General features: G+C 34.8%; 1 protein-coding gene across 4 annotated transcripts in view; it reads left to right on the top strand.

Moving 5' to 3' along the window:
- The window catches only part of LOC138691615 (zinc finger protein 235-like), a 73,363-nt gene that overhangs the window by 29,262 nt on the left and 21,256 nt on the right, over window positions 1-22,845 (top strand). For 2 of the 4 annotated variants that reach the window (XM_069813762.1, XM_069813763.1), the window contains 4 exons: window positions 2,084-2,166; window positions 12,983-13,068; window positions 15,835-15,972; window positions 20,260-20,397. In XM_069813762.1, the coding sequence (XP_069669863.1) occupies window positions 12,988-13,068; window positions 15,835-15,972; window positions 20,260-20,397 (357 nt within the window). In that variant the 5' untranslated portion in view covers window positions 2,084-2,166; window positions 12,983-12,987. Of the gene's footprint in view, window positions 1-2,083; window positions 2,167-10,629; window positions 11,178-12,982; window positions 13,069-15,834; window positions 15,973-20,259; window positions 20,398-22,845 lie in introns of those variants that run through there. The other 2 variants (XM_069813764.1, XM_069813765.1) reach the window with 2 other exon arrangements.

Here is a 22,845-nt window from a genome sequence, read left to right as displayed (position 1 = left end):
CTTATGAGTATATTTCAACTTACTTATAATTCTCGAGAATTCGCAAGTTGACGAAATGGTTGAACGAATTTTCTACCAAATTTTTTCTCAACGATGTAATGATCATTATGGTCATGTCAAAGGAATCTTTATGTACTTTAGTATAATTGTATAGTACATGATTTTGCCTGGCAGAAATTATGGAGCTAAACTGGAATAAATTAGACATTATTAACATTGTTATGTACATATGCGCAACATTTAATTATCAATAGAATATGTTTGTTAGCTGCTGGTATTATGAGCACAGAAGTACTATCAAAAGCAAACTGAACCAGAGAATTATACAGAGTGGCTGTCAAAAAAACCTTACAGATTGGAAGGGACAATACGGCACACATAAAGAATAGAAATTCTTTATTACGTTTTGTGTTTAAATGCGCAGTTAATAAGATAATTAAGTGTGAAGGTTCAGCAGTACAGCATCATCGTCGTTAACACACTGTACTCATGATAGAGATATAAGAGGTCAATGAACTCGGTGTGTTTGGGTAGGTGAACTGCTTTCTGCCTCGACATTGCCACTAGTTTGATTTGTGCAGTGGCCTGAAATTATAGGCTTTTGAAATTAAATTTACACAAAAACCGTCCACGCTATTCAAACACTCTAGAGGGATAAATTATTCTTTATTAGATATTCTATCAAAAATCACGATCTTACTCACAATACTAACCTAATAAGAAGTTGTTAAACATTTGGGAAAAAGCTTTTTTTTTTTTTTCTGAAAAAAACTATGAACTTTCCACCAATATGATACTATAGTTTGTTGTTTCACACAACATGAGCTATTTGCTCTGAAACTCTGCAAGGCTATTTCACTTGCTAATTACTAATTTGGCCGTCTCTTCAGTTTTGCCAACTAATACCAGATATCTCCAAAAGAGGATAAAATCACACAATGCCGTGTACTATAATAATAATAATAATAATAATAATAATAATAATAATAATAATAGTAATAATAATAATAATAATAATAATAATAATAATAATAATAATAATAATATAGTATTAACAATAACGATGTCTTGCTTATTTACCACATCTCATCTTTATGTTGGGAAAGTGTATTCTAAAAGATTCAATAATTTGTGAACGAGTATATTTTTCATCTGGATCTCTCGCACATTATGTTAGTAGATAGTAGATTAGTGTATGATCTATTATTAAAATGTATTTTGTCTGAGAACATGAAATTCATTGCTTTGATTAAACAGTTTACGACAGTTGATTTTGAGCATATTCTCAGGGCTTTCAATATTTTTTTAATTATCTGGCTCCCATCGCACTTAAAACCAACAGAGCCACATAAATAAAAAGACATAAAAACCCTGGGAATAAGCTCAAAACAAAATTCCATAGTCAACTCAGCAGATGATAGAAGGAAAATATGGGAATTTTCAGATCTTGTACACATTTTAATGTGTATGAGGAAGTATTTTCACGATAAATTCGAACTTCAATGTCAAAGTCAAATATAAATTTCAACTTCAATAGAAAATTAATATTTGAGGAGAAAAATTCGCTCCGGCGCCGGGGATCGAAAGAAAAGTAGGCACATTTAAATAATTTTGAGAAAGATATGTCGTTAATTTCTATAACAAATATAAAACTCTTCATAGCTTTGTGCCTATGTATTCGATATGATTATCCCATGTTAAACTGGAGTCTATAAAAATTCCTAGAAATTTTGTATAGTTGAGTCTGTTGTTCTTATTTATTAGGCTAAAAGTTATATTGATAGTTTTTTGTTATTAAGCATGACACTATTCAATTAAAACCATAACGCCTTCTGTTATAGAATATCGTTGTTAAGAGCTGGTAATTGATTTAGAGCAAAGCAAGAACATAGGAAAGTAGTGTCATCTGCATACATAATTGTTATTGCTTTAAGTACGCCATGTAAACTCTGCGTCAAGAATTGTCTTCTTTAGGTGAAATTCTACTACGATTCACTTGCTGTTCTTTGGTATCTAAAATCCATGCGCTTTTGTTCATGTAAATTGTGCTATCTTTCGTTTTATTTGCTCTGTATTTTTTTAGGAAGAGCAGAGTGACTTGCACACAGTGATTGAGGAGCCAAGGGGGGAAGTAACGGCACAGGACAACGAGGTTTTGACCGAAAGGTGAGTGTGATGTGTGAGTCTTCACGTAGAGAGTTGATTGTATTTGAAGAGTATTTTGAATGAGGATAATAATAATTTTATGTATGGCATTGTCTATCTAAGATTCTATCCCCCTCCCCATCTGAAATCTTAAATCATACCCTGTGCATCTGTATTTATACCAGATCTCCAGGGTTTGGTTCTGATAATAACTGGAAATGACATCATCCACGTAGAGGTGAAAGTTGCTCGTCAACCATAATGCATTCAGTAGGAGAGTATATTGCTACGGACTTCTCTCAATAATATACTGAAAGGGTTCTCCTCTGCTTCTTTGACCATCCGGTACTCCTCCTTAATTAAGTATTGTTTTTTTCTTTTCCTTTATTAATTGTTTATAGTCACGTCTCTTTTGTGCATATTCTTGTAGATCTTCCGCTGATGTAGTTTTGATTGACTGGTGTAGAGCCTCCAGTACAGTTCTTCTTACATTGAAGCATGCTGCTTCGAACCATGGCTTTGCCTTTCTCTCTTTGATGGGCATAGTCGCTGTTGAGCTTTGTATTGTCTCTTCGAATCTTTTTGCTGATTTGTTTAGGTTCTCTGTCTGAATAGTCTCTATGAGGTTGGGGACTACTTCGGCCAGTTTTGTTACATTGTCGGTGATTATCCTCCGCGATATGCGGGTGTCAGGATGCTTGTTCTTATCTGTGATGCCAGTTTGTTCTTCTAGGTGGAAATTTGTTTCTACCGGGAGATGTTTCCTTGTAATGATGTTTTCTAGTACTCTTTGGCAGTCCAGGGTTGCTCCTTTCATATTCCCGAAGACGAGATCTATTGTACTGCTCCCATTTGGTCCAATGTATGTCTTGGTGTCTTTGTTGTTAATCAGTGTCAGTCCCTCCGATTCTAGGAAGCTTATTATGGTGGTTGTTTTCAGGTCTGGGCGATCGATTCGGCAATTTAAATCTTCTGCCAATATTAGCATCTCGTTTCTTGTTACTTTCAGTAAAGCGTTGCTTAGCTCGTCTACAATATGGTCTTGCCGGAGTTCTGGTTGAAAGTAGACACCTATGATGCAGCAGGTCTTTGTTCTTATGGCGAGTACGTGGTCCGTTTTGTGGATCATTTGGAAAGGCGAGAGCTTAGGGTGTATCAGACAGGTGATTCCACCCTTTGGTCTTCCAAGTGGGCTTTGTTCTGCTAACACATGTATTGCATAAAAACTGTTGGTGTCCCATTCTTTCCTCAAGAAGGTTTCTACAAGAATTATGAGATCATAATTTTCGAATATATTGTCATCTGTTTGGTCGACACATTGCTATACCATCTGTTCACGATTTCATTCACTACTTAGAGATAGTGGCAACTACGTGCGAACGAATGTGCGTTGTGTGCGATATTGAACTATTTAGTTCCTAACTCGTTGATTAGTTCAAATGAACGAACTAGTTCATATGAACGACTCAAGTTCATGTGCGGGAACGAACGGCAATGGTAAAGTTTAGCGGTCCCTGCTTAGGTCGTTCTTGCACGCATGAAAATAACAATGGAATTTACAATCTTTGGACAGGAAGTACTACGTGACTCAAAAGGATGACGGAAATAACAGAAGGCTAAGGGTTTCATCTATGGAATTATGGACGTAGTTTACGAAGGTTACACCAGAGTCGCATTCGCGAAATATGTCTGCAGTTTGAACGTCTTTGGTTTGAATCCAGTGAGGGCAATATTTGCTCGATCCCGGACATTAAATTATTATTTTTGGGTACAGCAGAGTCGCATTCACATTGAAAATAATACATATTTGATAATATACACAATTAGAACCAAAAAAGAGATGTATATTACCAAAAATTTTACCATATAGATTTCATTACTGTTACAGTGCCTAATATTGTAATTAAATGAAATGAAGTGAGGGCAATATTTGCTCGATCCCCGACATTAAATTATTATTTTTGGGTACAGCAGAGTCGCATTCGCATTGAAAATAATACATTTTTGATAATATACAAAATTAGAACTAAAACCGAGATGTATATTACCAAAAATTTTACCATATAGATTTCATTAGTATTACAGTACCTAATATTGTAATTAAATGAAATGAAGCGTGCTTCATTACGAAATTCTTGTACATTCATTTATGCATGAGTCAGCAGCATCAGTAGCATCGCACGCATATTTTGATGTTTTAAAATTATAGGTTATGTTTACTCTATCACTACTTTATTTCTACATTCGCAATTATGCAATTATAATTAAGCATAACGTTATGTATTACGACTTGTAAAGGCAATTTGTTTACACATCAATTGCATTTATTCGTTTCATACAGTACCGGTACTTCAATCTGAAGTCTGATTAGTTAAATATGTTACTAGGACTAAACTAGCGCACATACTCCTTGGATATACGAATTAGTTTGGTTAATTTAGATTTTTATTATGCCTTGCTTATAAGAACAAATGCATTTCCACAAAAAATAAATTGAACGGTTTTCACTTCCGAAATCACCAGAACTACCTCAGCGCTAGTAGTCAGTGATGTATGCAATGGAAGGGAACAGGAACTGGCCACCCTAGCCCCATTATTTCTTGGCTTAGTTGCTTTATGAGTGATGCTTCATTGGTCTTCGGACACTTGACTAAATGACAGCTGTATTGCAATAAGGCGACCTCAAAGCAACCAGATTTACAAGGTTATGTTGTCATGTCGAATGTGAATGTGATAGCACAATTATTCAAATTACAGACCACTGTATTAATACATGTATAAATATATTGCTGAATAATTTTTTACAGCGAAAGAAAGCATTTGTGTTGAGAAATCTTCACATATAGGCTACTAGTTATAGACAATGATAAAGCATTTCCAGAAAATATCAGGAATGCTTAATGTACTCAGTTCAAATTAAGGCCATTTCTGTCTAATTTTGATGTTCTCCAATGCCCCGTCATTCCATAACTACGTTATGATACAATATAGGAATTATAGGTTATGTTTACTGAATTTACCTTATAAGTTATTTCTATATCCGCAATTATACATTATAATTAAGCATAATGTCGCGTATGATACCCCGCCCTTTCAATTTGTATTTTAAATAACTTATTTATTACGATACTGAGTTGTATTGAATTGTATTTATCGACTATCTACAAGGGGAAGTAATATACGGTAGGCCTAACCTATGTAGGCTACATTTCATAGAAGAGACTGTGGTGAATTTTCTACCTACAAGTAAGGATGGTAATTGTGTTCTGAAGTCTATCCTAAATATATTCTTCTTTATTAAATCTCAAAATAGCTTTCGTTCTCAACTTAAAATCATTTTAAGGGGCGTATTTTGCGGGCTACCGGCGGTAGCCCAAGGAAATTACAAAAGAAAAAGTTTATAATATAACATAATGTAATAATTTTGTATTATTAGTTTTACCATAGTAATTAAAATTAAAGTAATTGTTAGATATATTTTGTGTAATAATAGGGTCAGCGGTAGCCCAAACCCTTTAACCAGTATACGCCACCGTAAAAATGTTGATGCAAACAGGTTATATTAACATGCTGAATTAAAATTAACACAGTTTTATAATTATACCTGCAACATATTATGCAACATACAAATGGAACTTATGCACACTTTACATTAAATAAACATTTTAATTGTATTATTTATTTGTTTCTTACTATATTGGGTTGTATTGAATTATATTTATCTACTATCTACCAGAGGACGTAACTAATATCGTAGAAGGTACTGTGGTGAATTTTCTACCTACAATTAAAGAAGATAAATGTGCTGAAATGCCATCAGTTTAAAGTAAATCAACTATAGTGAATATGATTAATGAATCAAAGGATAATTTATTCGGTGCTTTTTAAAGCATATTAACAAAAATGGTAAAGTAAACCAATGGACAAAAATGTTTGTAATGTGTGAGGCTATGGAACTGATACCTAAGAACAAAGATTATGCATACGTTAAGGAAGCAACTTTGACAAGTACAAATTCAAGTTCACAGTTAGTATCATAATATGAACATATTATGTGGCCAGTGGGTCTACTGTCGACATGAATGTCACTTAATATGTTTTGATGAAAAATTCGCTATTTTTTTTTTCAGCTTTACATTTGATCTATTCATAAATTAGTGTAGCTTTATATTTAATTTGTAAGCTAAAGTTGACAGTGTCAGAAGAACTGGCAGTGGAGGAGGGAAGCCAGCAAAAATTACTGCAGTTGATGAATTGGTATTAGATTATTAAGAAAAAATTCTGCAAGTGTTGCTAGTCTAGGACAGAAAGACCTGATGGCATTGGAAAATAAATCAACATTCTAATTTGTAGAGCAACTTGTATTTGAAGCTTTGCTGATAATGCATGACTTCTATTTGTTTGTCTTGTTATGGCAGGTCCCACTATATTTAACAACTCTTCAAGTTTTTCAGCACTTTACCTAATCTGTTCATTATATTTAAACAGTGCTCCCATAATGGAATAATTGTTCTTTCTGGATATAGTTTTAGCTCTTCTCACAACAACTTCATCACTTGAATCGCAATCAGTAAACCACATATTAAAAAAATAACAACAATATTTTCTTTTGATTATCTGAGAAAGGTTGTCACTGGTAACTGATAATATAGAAATCATCCAATCTTGTAGAGTCTTGTAGCAATATTCCTGTTGAATACTAGTATAATCAACTAAATCAGCATTTTAAGAAACAGAATCACTTATGAACTGGTGAAATCGAACAATATTACTAGTCTGTGAACTGGTAACTACTACTTTACCCTTGTAGTTTCTAGAAACACAGACTTTGTAAAAATTTTATTTAATAAACTAATATTACTACTGTGCAGACTAATATTATTACGGTAGTCCATGAGTTTCGAGAAACAGGCCCTTGGTCTAGATCGAGAAGGCATTGATATCAGTCTTCAGTTTGAACCAGTCAGGGCTATATTTGCCAAGTTCGGTCTCCGATATTTAATTATTATTTTTGGCTACACCAGAGTCACATTCGCTTCCAGCGAATATCCGTCTTCAGTTTGAACGCAGTCAGGGCTATATTTCCCTAGTTCGATCCCGACATTTAATTATTATTTGAAGGGCTCACAACCAGAGTTGACCAAGTCCACCCGTGATCAGTTTGTGGAGTAATACAATCTCGGATGAAGAAAACTTAGATTTATCCATTGCCATAACAAACAAAGTCCAGAACTCATTTGTTACTCCACAGAGGACAGCATTTCCTATGGAAGGTGAATGAAGACTCAATATCTCAGAACTATTCCAGATGAACTTGGTCCACTCTGGTTGTGAACCCCTATGTAGGTATAATGAAATCGCTGGAAAAATCTAAAAACATGTATAGAAAATGAACCTCCCACTTTAAATGTCAGTCCACAGTTGGGGCCCACTGACGGCTATATTTCCTCAGTTCGAGTCTCGAAATTTAATTATCCTTTATTCTAGGTATAATACAATTGCTTGGAAAAAAAAAGTATGCACAATTATCCTCTCACTTTAAACTTCAGCCCACAGTTTGAACCCAGTGACGGCTATATTTCTTTGAGTTCGAGCACCGAAAATTAATTATTGTTTTATTATAGATATAATACAATTGCTGGAAAACCTAAAAAAAAAAGTATACAAAATTACCCTCTCACTTTAGACGTCAGTCTACAGTTTCAACCCAGGGCGATTATATATTCTCAGTTCGAGACCCGAAATTTAATTAAATTTATTACATTATTGTGTATTATTCATTATTCATTGTGTATACAAGTTTTTAGATTTTTACAGCAATTTAATTGTACCCTCAATAAAAGTAATTAATTTTCGGGGCCCGAACTCGGAAAATATAGCCGCCACTTGGTTCAAAACTGTAAACTGAAATTTAAAGGGAGAAGTTCATTCTGTATACACTTTATTTAGATTTTTCGAGCAATTGTATTATATCTATAATAAAGAATAATTTAATTTCGGGGTTCGAACCGTCGACTGACATTTAAAAGAGAGGTTAAACCGTCGATTGACATTTAAAAGAGAGGTTAAAGTGACAGACGTTCATTGTGTAAATATATTCATAGACAATTAATATAATTGCGTTTTTTATGTACCTATAATAAAGAATAATTTAATTTCGGGGTTTGAACCGTCGACTGACATTTAAAAGAGAGATTAAACCGTCGACTGACATTTAAAAGTGAGGTTAAAGTGACAGACGTTCATTGTGTAAATATATTCATAGACAATATAATTGCGCTTTTTATATACCTATAATAAAGAATAATTTCATTTCGGGGTTCGAACCGTCGACTGACATTTAAAGGAGAGGTTAAAGTGACAGACGTTCATTGTGTAAATATAATCATAGACAAATTAATATAATTGCGCTTTTTATGCCACTCTAGTGTCGACTTCGTAAACTACGCCGTCAATTGCATACATAAAACCGTCAGCCTTCTTTTATTATGACAGTGCTTTTGAATCCCGTTGTACTTGCATGCGTGCAATAACGACCTAAGCAGGGACCGCTAAACTTTACGAGACGATAAAAGTCACCCTCGGCTCTCTTTTTCCGCATGCGCCATCGGTGTAGTATTTCCGCTTCCGGTGTGATGCCGGGCCTCGTTGTAAACATAAAAATTGTTTTATTCACCGCATTCTAGATTCACCTTCGTCACGATCATATATTATTTACATCGGTGATACAATTTACGTAATTATAATAATAGTGCATTGATAGATTTCACAATTATTACTCCAGCTCCTGTTATCCAAATCAAACGTTATTTTCGTATAATTGTATTCCAGAATATTTCCTCATAAGTCTTGATAGGCTATATGTAATAAGAGTTAATTTCTGATGGTAGTATTGATATTAAACTTGGCTAACACAGTATTCCATCTACAACTTCAGAGGGGCGGCAAGAACTAGCGCTGAGGTAGTTATGGATATTTCAACTGTAAACCAACTTACGAATCTCGTGATATGCAAATAAATATCACCAAACGTAGGTGCCAATTTCAGAGGGGCTGCAAGACACTTTGTGTCCAAATTTATAAAACCAGGGGCATCACATCCAGTAAAATTAAGAGTGATCTCAACCTTGTTAACAATTCGAAGAGATATTCCTATGTAAATAAAGCGGCAAAACTAGCGCTGAAGTAGTTCTGGTGATTTCGGAAGTGAAAATTGTTGAATTTATAAGGGTTTTTTTATGTAGATACAGTTGATCGTATATGCATCATAGACAAATATATGCATGGCGTAACAAAACCCTAAACTAACCAAATCTAACCTCTCACAGATTCGTATATGCAACATGTATATAAGCGGGGAACTACTTCAGCACTAGTTTAGCCAAAAATTGAATTAATTTGTTTGAAAGATGAAGTAGGTTATAGGCCAAAGATTATTATTTGAACTCTATAGAGAGTAGTGGTTTGGTTCGACTGGAACATCTCGGAAAAAAGAAGATATATATATCTTTATTATTACCGGTATAGACCTATATTCATTATTATTTATTATTCCACAGTTGAGTAACAAAATGGACAAGGAACCATCCAAAAGAACAAATCGGGACACCCTTAGAACAACAGCATTTTAAATATCATGGTAAGTTAGGAAACATACCACTAACTTTATGAGTTCCTGTAGGCCCTAAATGTTTTTATCCATCTAAATCACTGATAGAGGAGGTCAGCTGTCGAACATGTTAGTAAAGCAATTCACAATGCCGCTATCTTTCCTGAATTTGAGATTGGTGAATCTTCACACATGCAACAGAGTGACTCCACTTCTCTATCCATGATCCACATTTTTGTAGTTCAGTTCAAATCTATGAACTATTGGGATCGAACAGTAATGGTCCTAAGTCTTACCAAGCGGAAATAACACAGAGCTAACAGTTAATTAACAGTGTATGGTAATTATGTAGTAATAATCGGCCAGGCCTCCATATTCTCGCAATAGAGGTCCAGGGCACCTTCGTTATCATATGTATTTTCTTTTATTAAATTTCGTTTGTATATGATTAACTTGTCATCCAGTATCCACTTTACACCCTGGATCTCTGTTGTAGTAAGATGATGGCCTGGCCGATACGACCTGTCGATGGTTTGTTTCTACACAATTATTAAAATATATGTACATACTTGGTAATGTATCTATCCTGGATCTCTATTACGGGAAGATGGCCTGGCTGATGATTACTACTTAATTACCCAAAATTTAAAACTAACCATTATCAACACTCGTTTTTAGGTTGATTTTTTTTTGTTATGATCGTCGTCGTAGGTGTGTGTTCGTTAATTGATTAGCAACGGCTATATAACTACTGATAATGGATAAATGCTTAATAAAGAAAATTGTCCCCACTGAAAGTGCAGTGAACGGGAATACAATGATAAATTGGGTTATATTAATGACAGTGAAACTAATGGCTCTTCGTCGGGTGGCGATCAAAACCTTGTAATTCCAAAACTGGAAATTTTACAAGAGAAAGATATAATATTACTGATACGATATCATGTTCACTTGCTCTATTTTATGTACATGTCTTAAATGTCTGTTTAAATTCGACTGTTTACTAAATATGGTACTGCAATGTTTGCATACCACAGGCATTATTACAGAAGTTTGAAAACTAATCCATCAATCTCGAATGAAAGTAAAAGAAATCCAGTTCACAATTACTGCGGTAAATAAAACATTTTTATGCTTACAACGGGGCTCGGCGTCACACCGGAAGCGGAATTTCTTCACCGATAGCGCATGCGAAATAAAGGGAGCCGAGGGTGACTTTTATCGTCTCGTCTAAACTTTACCATTGCCCGAACGAACTAGCTCTTGACAATGAACTATTTACTGTCTGAAACCATTACTTCCCTTTCACGGCATCATTGATCTCTGTGCTTGATTTGTTCCAATTGCAATAAAGTTTTGGTATGTGTTCCCGCCGTTCCCGGTGTTCGACTTTCGTACAAGTGCAGTAAATATTGTTGATGAGGTAAGTTAAAATTATTAGTTTTAAGAGATATTACGAATTTAACCGTACTTAAGTTAATATATGGGGCGTGCTTCCGTGCAGGGGCAACGCCAAAATGGCGCCAAAAAAAAAAAAAAAAGAAAGAAACTACATAATATAGCAATGAAGTATCCTGAACAATTTTGAAGAGAAACGCACTATTTCCGAGAAAAAAAATATACCATCACAACACCTAAAAAAACGCTCAAGGCAGAAACAAAAAAAAAAGTATCATTTATCTATCTCATAACCTCTCTTTCCACTCCCTCGCACACTCTTCTACACTCTCATTCTTCCATCCTTTTTTACCTTTCTCCGCACACAGCTACTATATTTCTACTACCTAATTTTATGCCTACATTACATATCTTATCATTAACACACATTTTTACTTACCTTGCCAGTGACTCGAACGTTCATTTCTATTCTCCATAGCCTTAACCATTAGGCTACAAGAACACTTGCGAAAAATACGCTTCAAAATTATAGAAAACTTCAACCCAATCACAAATCTTCTTTGACGGCAACGACCTGCAGAAAGAAAAACGTTCCGGTGAATTTCAATGTTGTGAAGGCCATAACTCGGAAATAAAGCATTTCCGGACACATGTTGTAATGAACTATTTTGATTGTCTACATGTGGGAAATACATACCTGAAATTCTGCCCCGTATTTTTGAAACAGTCTGTATGGGATAAGTAAAAATTAAGGGTTTTATTTTATTTTTTGACATGTCATTTTTCTACTTTTTTCTTCCTAAATATGGATTTTGGACCATTGTGCAGCGGTCCATTGCTAATTGGTAATTACTATTAGTCAGTTGACAAATGGGAAACATTACTTTAATTGAAAATACAGTAGTGTAACTACAGTATGTTTATTACTGCAGATGTTCAGAATGTGCTTCATTTACTTGAAGACAGTGTCTTTCCCGATGCTGACATTCTTCCGTTATACTTACTTAAAAATGTTGCAGGTGGGATATGCTGGATAACATAGGTGATCCTTCACTTCAAGTCATATATTATATAGATGTAAGTTTTGTGTGAAAAAAAGCTGTTTCACAAATCACCATAGAAATAAATAAGAGGTGACCGTGAAGGCCGTGACAGTTCCAACCTAGTGTACACCGAATATCTCATTTAGTTTCTGGCGAACTGTTAGTGCATAATGTGCCGTGCTCCTTTCTCTTGAAACCACATTCATATTCGTTTGTTCAGTGACAAGTCTTACAGCAACTCCATTATAATGCTGTCCACTATGTCCCTATATGTGTCTTGGTTAGATTTCAGTCAAAGAAATATGGTCCCACAACCATATTACCTAGTATTCCAAACCACATCATAACTTTTCAAGCAACAGGGTTGCAAATTCTGACACGCGAGAAGTTAATGAGATGGTATTTAAAAGTGGATAATAGTTAAAGCATTGTTTTGAAAGTATCATTCTTGAATTCTCCCTCATTGATTACTAATTTGGGTGACATCGATAGGAAGAGTAGTGTTATACAGTGAAGCATATGAGCGCGCTTACCCACACAAACGTACTCCTCCTATTGATTCTATAGAGAAATGGGATCTCATTTTGTACACGAGGAGTCTGCATTTCCAATTCATAGTGACTTACCGCTAATATCAACATGTCTTATGTTCCTGCGTATAGCAGATAATTTGTTCAGAACAAGTTCGGAGTATTCAGCAAACTATGTTACAACCACTGTAAATAAGACTTGTCTAACGTCTTACATCCTGCAGATGAATGTCACTCTCTATAAATTCCTGTTTCAGTTGAGATGGATGTGATAAAGATGGAACCCGACATCAACCCATTGCCTATGCAGACAAGTGATGCAGAAGAGAAGCCCTTATCAGAGGTAAATGAACAGTGATATTATGGTCTGTCCAAAACTACTTCCGACCTGACAAATGGCAACCATTCAAATCAACCAATCACGAGAGACGCGTAACCATGGTAACAGGACGGTGTTTCCGTGTCTGTGTTCTCAAGTTGCACGTGAATACTGCGGACCAGTGGTGAATATAGTACCCGGAATGACTTTGAGTTGGCTGGTTAGCGCGTGCTTTGTGTGAATTAAAAATATTATTTAGTTGTATTGTTGTTTTAGTGTATCGATAATTATTGTGTTTAAATTATATAAGACATGTTATCTTTGTTGTTATTGGTGGAGTGTGTGACTAGTGTGTGTTTTCTAGTTTGTGCGAGGTTTTCTAAACAGGTGACTTGTGCAATGTCCAAAGGAAGAAAAGGTAGGCAGAGAACAAAGAATATTGGACAAAGTGCCCCGTTAAAGAGTCAAGCGCGAGAGAAGGTGTGTAATGTAAGAGAGTATTTTGAGAAGGAAAAAGATATTTGCGGGCCTCTTTTACCATTGGCGTAAGCCATAATGAGAACTACTGCTTATGTTAAAATTAATAAGGGCAATGTCATTGATATTGGAAAAGAAATATGCCGTGTAGATTTTTCATCATAAATATTTTTACAGTTTACAATTTTTTCAACGCCTTTCTAACAATATTACATTGAAGAATACTGGCACTCATAAAAGTAAAAGCTTCATATTAATTTTAAACTTGTTTTTACAGTTTACAGGCCTTTCGGCGTTTTGCTAACGGTATTACATTGAAGACTACTACCACTACTACTAACACTTCTACTACTACTACTACTACTACCACTATCACTATCACTACTACTACCACTACTACTACCACTACTACTACTACTACTACTACTACTACTAATACTACTACTACTACTACTACTACCACCACCACCACCACCACCACCGCTACTGCTACTAAAATAATATTGTAATCAATTTTAATGCTCATTGTTCAACAAATTGGTTAGAAATATATGTGTTCATGTCAGCCGTTCATTACTGAATCTATCAGCAGTGTGCTCGCTTACACGAAAGATGGGCAATATGACAACACTGCTCCACCTTCTCTGTAAGCTGTCAAGTCGGAAGTAGCTTTGGTCAAAGTATAGGTGATCTTTTCTATGTTCGAAATACATAACACTGTAAACTTTGACACAATACCTATAAGCTACATGTTTCAATTTATAGTTAGCAGACTGAAGTAGGCCTACACTAACAAAATTCAAATCAACAGTAACTAGTACTGCTCACCAACACGTAACAAGTTACATTCTTGTATTAGGCTATTATAACAGTTACAGCTGGTCCGCAGAACCAGATTTTGCCAGCTGTAGTAGCTGCTCATATTCATCAGAATGCTTCATGGACTAAGATATAATATGATAATATGATATGATATTAGTTATAGTTCACAGACAAAAAAAAGAATATACGTACATATAATGATTAAAACCTTAGATTGCATACTTTATAATTCACATATAGATATACAATTTTTAATATAATTTCTAAACTTAACATATTTTGTATAATATGTTTTATCCTTTACTTGCAAGTAGTTTTGTGCAAGACTCAACTCATTTTAGTATGTTGATACAATTATTCTTTGTTCACTTGCCTAAGATGTACTTCACGTTTCAATCTGCACTGTGCAGCTATCATATATAAATCTTCCATTATTCTACTATATTTAAAACTTTTGAATATATATGTTTTATTTTATTTATTGATAGTACTATTCAAAAACTAAACCTTTTTTCTTATCTAATTTTTTCTCATTCAATTCTAGCTATTTCATTTATTCTTTCCATTCTAATTTTTTTGGCCAAAAAAAAAGATATAGACCTATTTGCGTTTGTAACTTTATGTTATTATTATTCATAAGTTTTTTATAGCAATTTCTTTATTCATTTGTAGGAACTTTTCATTTGTAAATTTCATCCATATTTCTTTTGTATATTGACATTCAAAAACAATATGAATGTCATCTTCTCTATGTCCACATAATGGGCACGTGCCTTAGGGTATATTACCTGTATTATTTCTTAATCTCTGAATTGGTGGACTAAGATATCGCACAGTAGTTAAAGTTTTATGACAAAGTATCTTCCCCAATGAAGACTCATCGGCTAGTGAGCCTGCCAGATTCAATTCTTTAACTGGAAGAATAGTTGTTTGTTTATTTTCACCAGCAAGGAGATGTTGCTGCTTAAAACAGGTACTGATTTATTTCTTACCTTGGTCATAGCTTTGAGTTACAGCTTCAGTAGCATCCATTCGAACTTGTCTCGCTGTAGTAATATAAGAAGAGATGTTAGAGATCACAATTATTTGCTACTTGAGTCAATATTAAACAGAACAACTCTATTACTATTCTGTCACCCACTACTCTCAGGAAAATCATTTAACACAACTCATTTCAAACATATTTCACATTTCCCGGTATACTTTTCTTGTTATAGATTAAGTGAAATATACTTCTATGTGGAAATATAGAAAGAAGTAAATATGTATTTCAACAAAACAAAATTATATTACAGAGGTATTCCCATATATGGTGCATTACTAGGCTTTTTGTGCAACTTATGTTTCACTATTGGCTCTGAAGTGTGTTCACATGCGTTCGTTGACATCAGGTTCTAATAATAGAGTTGTGAGACATTGAAATTGTCTCTGATTTTTTGTGAAGAGTTACATATAATATATTTAATAATAATTATGTTTTGTGTGTTACAGGAAGGAGATGTATTAGATCAGCACTTCACTGAAATAAAGACGGAATGTAAGAGCCACAGCTACGATCTCATATCAGAGATGGCAGTTCATAAAACACCTGTGCTAATTGACTTTCCCGTCATGAAAAGTGAAGTTGAGGTGAGTCAGTTTATGAAGTGAGTTTGTCAGTAGTTCTGCCTCTGTTGCATACTGGCTGATGGTGTCTGATAGATTCAGGTGACCAGGGGATACGATTTTTCTGTCGTGCTGTCCATTTCTTCATCCTTTATCATTCATTAATCTTTTCCACCCCAATTTTATTATAGAAATTACAATCCTGAACGTTCACTAAATTATATACATTTTGATGATTTGATCCCCTTTGATGTTTGCCATGTTGCTTTTAATTTAATTGACAGTGCAGTGTGGAATAGAGGTCACTCTCAGTTAATCCCGTGGAAGGTGGCCAAACTGGTGGTTTGCACCTGGTTTGAGAAGTGCATTTAATTGTGATTTTTTAAATTAATTAGTTTATTAGCCAAATTCCACATATTTGATGTCTATTTCTTGGCACCAATTGTTTGTAACTACGTCTTAGTATCACAAGTTACAAATACTACTTCATAGTTCCTTTTCCATCCTTCTCCTTCCCATCCTAGCATCATTACACTGACTGTTACTTGGGGACAGAGTATTATTCCTGTCTTCCACTCCAACACCTTCAGTAAACCAATGCACAAGATTATGAACAATAAAATCATTCTAAACGGCATTTCTTGCAAGTTGAGAGGGCACGAAGACATTCTTTTCCCCCTCCCTATTCCCCAGATACCGTTAGCGACCGAGCAGTAGCTGTTACTTCTTATACCTGCACCCCCTACGCTGTACACAGAACAAAATAAAATATTTAATAAAGTACACTAGGGGATATAAAATGCAGCCATACAGATGTTTGACAATGACTTGTTTCAGTATATTTAAGTGTCATTTTTATAATATTTTCAACTGGCTACTAATAAAATTAACGAATGTTGGTTTGAATGTTGGGGAGCGACACAGTGCAGATTGTCCCAGTGTGTATGTCGCAGTGTAGCAACTAGCGGTGGAGAAAACATTTATCTTTTGCCCTGAGTGTTTTGAGATTTGTTTCGTCCTTACAGTTTACTTCGTAGTGTTTTGTGAATATCGGTAGAGGAAATAGTGTACATAGTGTAGTGTTAATTTCTTATATAAGTACATAGTTTTTTTTATTTAGGCTTAGGACCGTATTTTATCGTAGTTTGTAAATTATTTAACGAACATTATGGCTTCCAGCAGTGTTATAAAACATAAAAAAGGTAAACCAATGCGAAGTGGTCAGAAGAGATGTGTGTTGAATTTATTCCAAACGTGATGTGCTGAAAATCCAACTTACAGTTTAGAAAAGGTGGCTGAGATGACGGGGAAATTGACGGGAGTGGGAAAAGCAAGTGCTTATCGCATCAGAAGAGAGGCGAAGATGAATGACAATAAATTAAAGAGTGCGGTGAAATTTCGCAAAACTGTTCCACTATTAGAAAAATACGCACAAAACAGATTATGAAAGTCTATAAAAATATTTCTAGTTCTAATTTTGTTATAATGCATGTCATAATACAGGCTTTGTATTACAGTATAATGTTATTATTCATAATTCCACTTAAATTCACTGCATAGTACTATAATTTGTGTAGCTGAACATAGAAACGCATTACTGCTGGTTCAGTAGACCTATGCTTATTAAGATCGAAATACTTAAATTTAATATGTCAGTTGTACGGCTGTTTTAGTATTTATTTCTTCTTACGTTACAAATAACTGTTGTATATTGAACTCATTAAATATTTTTAATATGGAAATTGTTGATATAGACAGTAATAAAAATAGAATTGATTTCTTGGTATAGACTTTCGAAATATAGATTTTGACACTTTGTGTTGTAAGTCAATTAGTCGAACGTTTTTACGACGGACTGTAGCACCTTCCCCTTCAATGACGGTAGAGAGTGTGAGTAGAGGGGAAAGCCTATCAACCAAACTGAAATGGGGATTAGACGAGGGCTTTCATACAAATTATGTGAATGCTGACTCTGGAGTGTGTTTACGTGCATTCATTGTCATCAGGATTTAGTAATAGATTGAAGAGACATTAAAATAGTAACACGTGTTTCGTGAACAATTTTATAATTGAAGGTTTCAGAGCCATAGCAGGCCAAGCGCCATTTATTAAAAACGGAGAAAGAAAGGGTTAAAGTTAAGTAAATACCATAATTGAAGGGTTCTGAGCCATAGTGGGCCAAGCGCCATTTATTAAAAGCAGAGAAATCAAGGATTAAAGTTATGTGATTACTATAGTTTCATGAAGATTGACATATCATTTAGTTTTAATGTGTACACTTTTATTTTACTTGCTATGTTTCCATTAAATTATGGTAATAACTTCATTTTAACCCTTGTTTTTTACGGTTTTAGTAAATGGCACTTGGCCCACTATGGCTCTAAACCCTTCAATTTAATGAAGATTGACGTATTATTTAATTTTAATGTGCATACTTTATCCTACTTGCTATATGTTTTGTTAAATTATAGTAATCACACAGTCTAATACATACAGTCGCGCAACTTCAACACTTTTTTTTGCCAACATTCGCGACACTAGCGCCCAAGCGGCAGGCAAGGCACCGGTTGATACAGTCAGCACGTGCTTTTAAGGGATGCGAGATGTTATAATAACGTTTTAATCATGCTTCGGAATAAAGACAATGTGTGCAGTGCTGTAAATTGCAGTAACAGGTTTAAATCTCCGAATTTGTCGTTCTTCAGATTCCCTAAAGACCAAGAGAGGTAAGTGTATATCAGAAAATCCTAACTCAGTAATAACCAATAATCCACATTGTCGATAGCCTATGTATTGTATTCTATAAAACATTTATTAGTTATCAGTTACCTATTTATATGTCAGGAAGGACAATTTAAATAAAAACAAAGTAAATACCTGTTACAGCATTTATTTTGTTGCAGGGATCATATGTGTAAATGTGTAACCATTCCGATTTTGGATAATGTATCCACAGTTTTTAATGCAATTAGGCCTAATTCCATAATTTTTTAATTCGTGTTTTTTTCTTTATATTTTTTTAAGTTGAATGTTATATTGCATTCAAGTAGGGATCATGGTGTTAATTTTTCAAGAATTCATGTAGTATTGTAATCCTTTTGCAAAATATTCACTTCTTGAATAAATCCAGACTGTGTCGATAAATTTCTGATGTGTTGGTGCAGATTGATGTGACAGACGTATGAAGTTCTCAAGAAATAAAAGAGCGATTTTAAATTTAATATAAAATAGCAATCTTTTCTGTAATAATTTGCATGACTGTTATTGGTGTTGATTTTACAGTTCCAGTGATTATTTATTGAAAATAGAAGTACATTTTCTGAGTTACTTGAAGTTAATTTTTTTAACAAAATTGTGTGTTCATTTATTTGTTCTCACCTACGTCATATTAACAGTAATTACATGTAAATTACGTACTATATAGGTAGGATAAGTTTAAATTAAGCCTATGTGTGAAAACTGGGAATGTAATGTAAAATACGGTAAACTTGCCATAAAAAAGTTACATCATAATATCAGCAGTATTTGTGACTCAAAATAATAAAGGAATTACTGGTTCTTAAAAAATGTAAATAATAATGAACTTCATAAATCGGTGTCTATCATATTAAGATTTAAATGCTCTGCTTTTTTATTTTCAAGTTTACCTCAGCGGTCGAGTTTACCTGAATTTGCGGTATGGAAAATAGTTAATTTCTCAGGAAATACGGAGAGGAATTCACCACGCGATGTACCCTACGAGATATGCCGTACAATTTTGAAACTATTAATTTTGACTCTTCTCGCAGGAAATATAGAGATCCAATGATGCATAAATATATTTAGGAATGAACTGAATTAACCGTCCACGTATGAACAATTACGGTATTTCAAACCATGATAAGTGATCAGGGCCATGATTCAGCTGTAATGAGCAGAAAGAATTACGTTTATTCCCAGCTTCTGAAACTTGTAGATTAGCTGCGTGTGAAATACTTCTAGGATTCTAAAGTAAAATGAATAAGAATCATATACACTTACTGTATTGCATAAAAATAAAAAATAAATTACGCAAAACCCGTTTTCTGATGTATCACATGTTGTCTGCACACTTTTAACTTGCCTGCCGCTAGAGGGCTACTGTCGCACCAGCTGTCAAATGTTGCCATATTTTATACGTATGAGTTGTGCGTCTGTATGTATTAGACTGTGGTAATCACTTAATTTTAACTCTTATTTTCTCCATTTTTAATAAATGGCGCTTGGCCCACTATGGCTCTGAACCCTTCAATTATGATATATTTAATAATTATTATGAATTGTGTGTTGCAGGAAGAAAATGTATTAGATCTACACGTAACTGAAATAAAGACGGAATGTATGGACCGCAGCTATGATCTGAAATCAGAGATAACATTTGATGATACTCCTGTGCCAATTGACTTTCCAATCATGAAGAGTGATGCTGAGGTGAGTGCTGTTTACGAACTGTGTTGGTCGGTTGGTCGGTAGTTCTCACTGTGTTATATACTGGCTGATGTGGCTGCTACACTTAGATGACCAGGGAGTACGATTGTTGCTCTGATGCTGTCCATTTTTTCATCCTGCTATTCTTTGTGAATTTTTCCCACCCAATTTTTCTGGTAGAGACTGCGATGCTGAACGTTCACTAAATCATACACATTTTGAATTTTTAATTACTGTTGATAATTTTGACCAGTGTTCACTCTGATTTAATAATCAGCCCAGTGTAGAGTGGGATCAATCTCAATTACTCTGGTGGTACGTGCCAGTTATTTTGTGCCTGGTGTAGGAAAAACGGTTAAGTACTGTATATTTTTTTAATTCGTATTTTGGCAGCTAAAATCTACATGATTATTGCCTATTTCTTGGGACAAATTGCTGGTAAATACACTCGAACATTACAATTTACGAAGACACCTTCAAAGTTGTGTTACCATCGTCCTCGACTCTGCAGTAGCCACCTCACATTGACTGTGACATGGTTAGGGTGACTAGATTTACATCGATAAAAAAGAGGACACAAAGCTTCAAAAAGGAGGCCATTGTTAAAAAAAAAGACGGAAAATATGTACCTAGATTTAGAATTATTCCGCCGACTTAGCTCTATGGTAGTGTGTCTCTAGACTAGCTGGCCCGGGTTCGATTCCCGGTGGGGTCAGAAATTTTAATATAAAATTTCTACCTCGGGACTAGGAGAGATGGTGGTGCATAACTTCTAATCACTAGATTGTGCACCCATATGCCTGGGTTAAATCCCAAATCTCTGTGCAGTGCATATGAAGCGAAGGCATATATCACTGTTTATAGTGATTCATCCATCGGATGGGGACGTTAAGCCTTGCGGCTCCATTGGTGCTATTCGACAGGAGTAGGCTATGTGCCGGGACCCGGTTTCCCCTTTTCCCTTCCTCATCATCATCATCATCATCATCACTCATTCCCGACACTACACTTATAAGAACACTTACACATACACTTACTCTAGTACATGACATAACTCTTCACAGATACACATCATGTACAGCATGACCCACCGAAGTGGTGTACAACTAGAAAATGGGTCATAGTTCTGCCATTTATCGGCAGCATGCAGAACCCCAATCACGCAAGTGAAGTGAGTGGGCATTGGATATACACACACACACACACACAGATTTAGGCTTGCCCCTATATTCTACTTTAAATTACGTCAATATTTATTTTATTAAAAAATATTTACAGTACAGATTTAGGCTTATATCATACTTAAAAGTATGCTAATACCTATTTTATTACAAAATAATTACGAAAGAACTTAATAATAATAATAATAATAATAATAATAATAATAATAATAATAATGTAAAATCTGTTAGCTACATGCGAAAGTCAAGGGAACATAATTATTAAAGAGAACAGAAAATATCTATTTAGATTTATATTCGCACCTCGATCTCTCGATTTACTAGCTACCTGTGAGCAACGACCATAACAAGGAGGAGCAAAGAGAGTTATGATCGTTAGCAAACGGTATATTCCGTTGATGCTGCTGCCACCTACAGGAAAATTACATGAAAAAGGTGTCGAATCAAAATAATTTCAAAATATCAGGCATACAGTAGTAGTAGGTTAATTTACGACTCTTTATCAACATCTTAGGTTATTTAGCGTCTGAATGATATGAAGGTGATAATGCCAGTGAAATGAATCCGGGGTCCAGCACCGAAAGATACCAAGCATTTGCTCATATTGGGAAAACCCCGGAAGAAACCTCAACCAGGTAACTTCCCCCCGACTGGGAATCGAACTCGGGCCACCTGGTTTCGCGGCCAGACGCGCTGACCGTTACTCCACAGTTGTAGCATACAGGCTACGAAAAGGAGGCCATTTTTTCATTTTTAAAAAATCCACCCATACCCTGGACAAAGGCCTAAGAAGGAGGACATGTCCAGACAAAAGAGGACGTCTGGTCACCCTAGACATGGGGAGGATCTTTTTATCATGTTATCGAGTCCAAATTCCTGAAATAAATCAAGAGACGGGATTGGGAACAATAATATCAAACCAGACTTTGGAAAAGTAAAAATTCAAAGACCATAAGAGAAGTAATTGAACATAACAGTAGACGCAACAATCACCCTGAATATTCACACATGAGATAATTTCTTCCATTGTTCCTTACACGTTCTGAATTATTTTTCCTTCATTTTCAAACTCTCTTAGAATTTTACAAACCTCCATTTGTTTAGCTTATTTGTATGCTTGCTGTAAATCCAGAAATATCTGAAATAGTTTCGAACTTTACTACCAGAAACTTTCCGTTACCAATTTTACCAGAACAGTTTGATTACTTGTCACCTTGGTCTTCCTGAATCCTACTCACATACGACCATCCATCACACCATTCGAGTGTCA

This window comes from Periplaneta americana, chromosome 16 (assembly GCF_040183065.1).
Source record: "Periplaneta americana isolate PAMFEO1 chromosome 16, P.americana_PAMFEO1_priV1, whole genome shotgun sequence".
NCBI classification, from domain to species: Eukaryota; Metazoa; Arthropoda; class Insecta; order Blattodea; family Blattidae; genus Periplaneta; species Periplaneta americana.
Note: the sequence above shows the minus strand (reverse complement) of the source record. Positions and strands in the feature narration are given on the sequence as shown.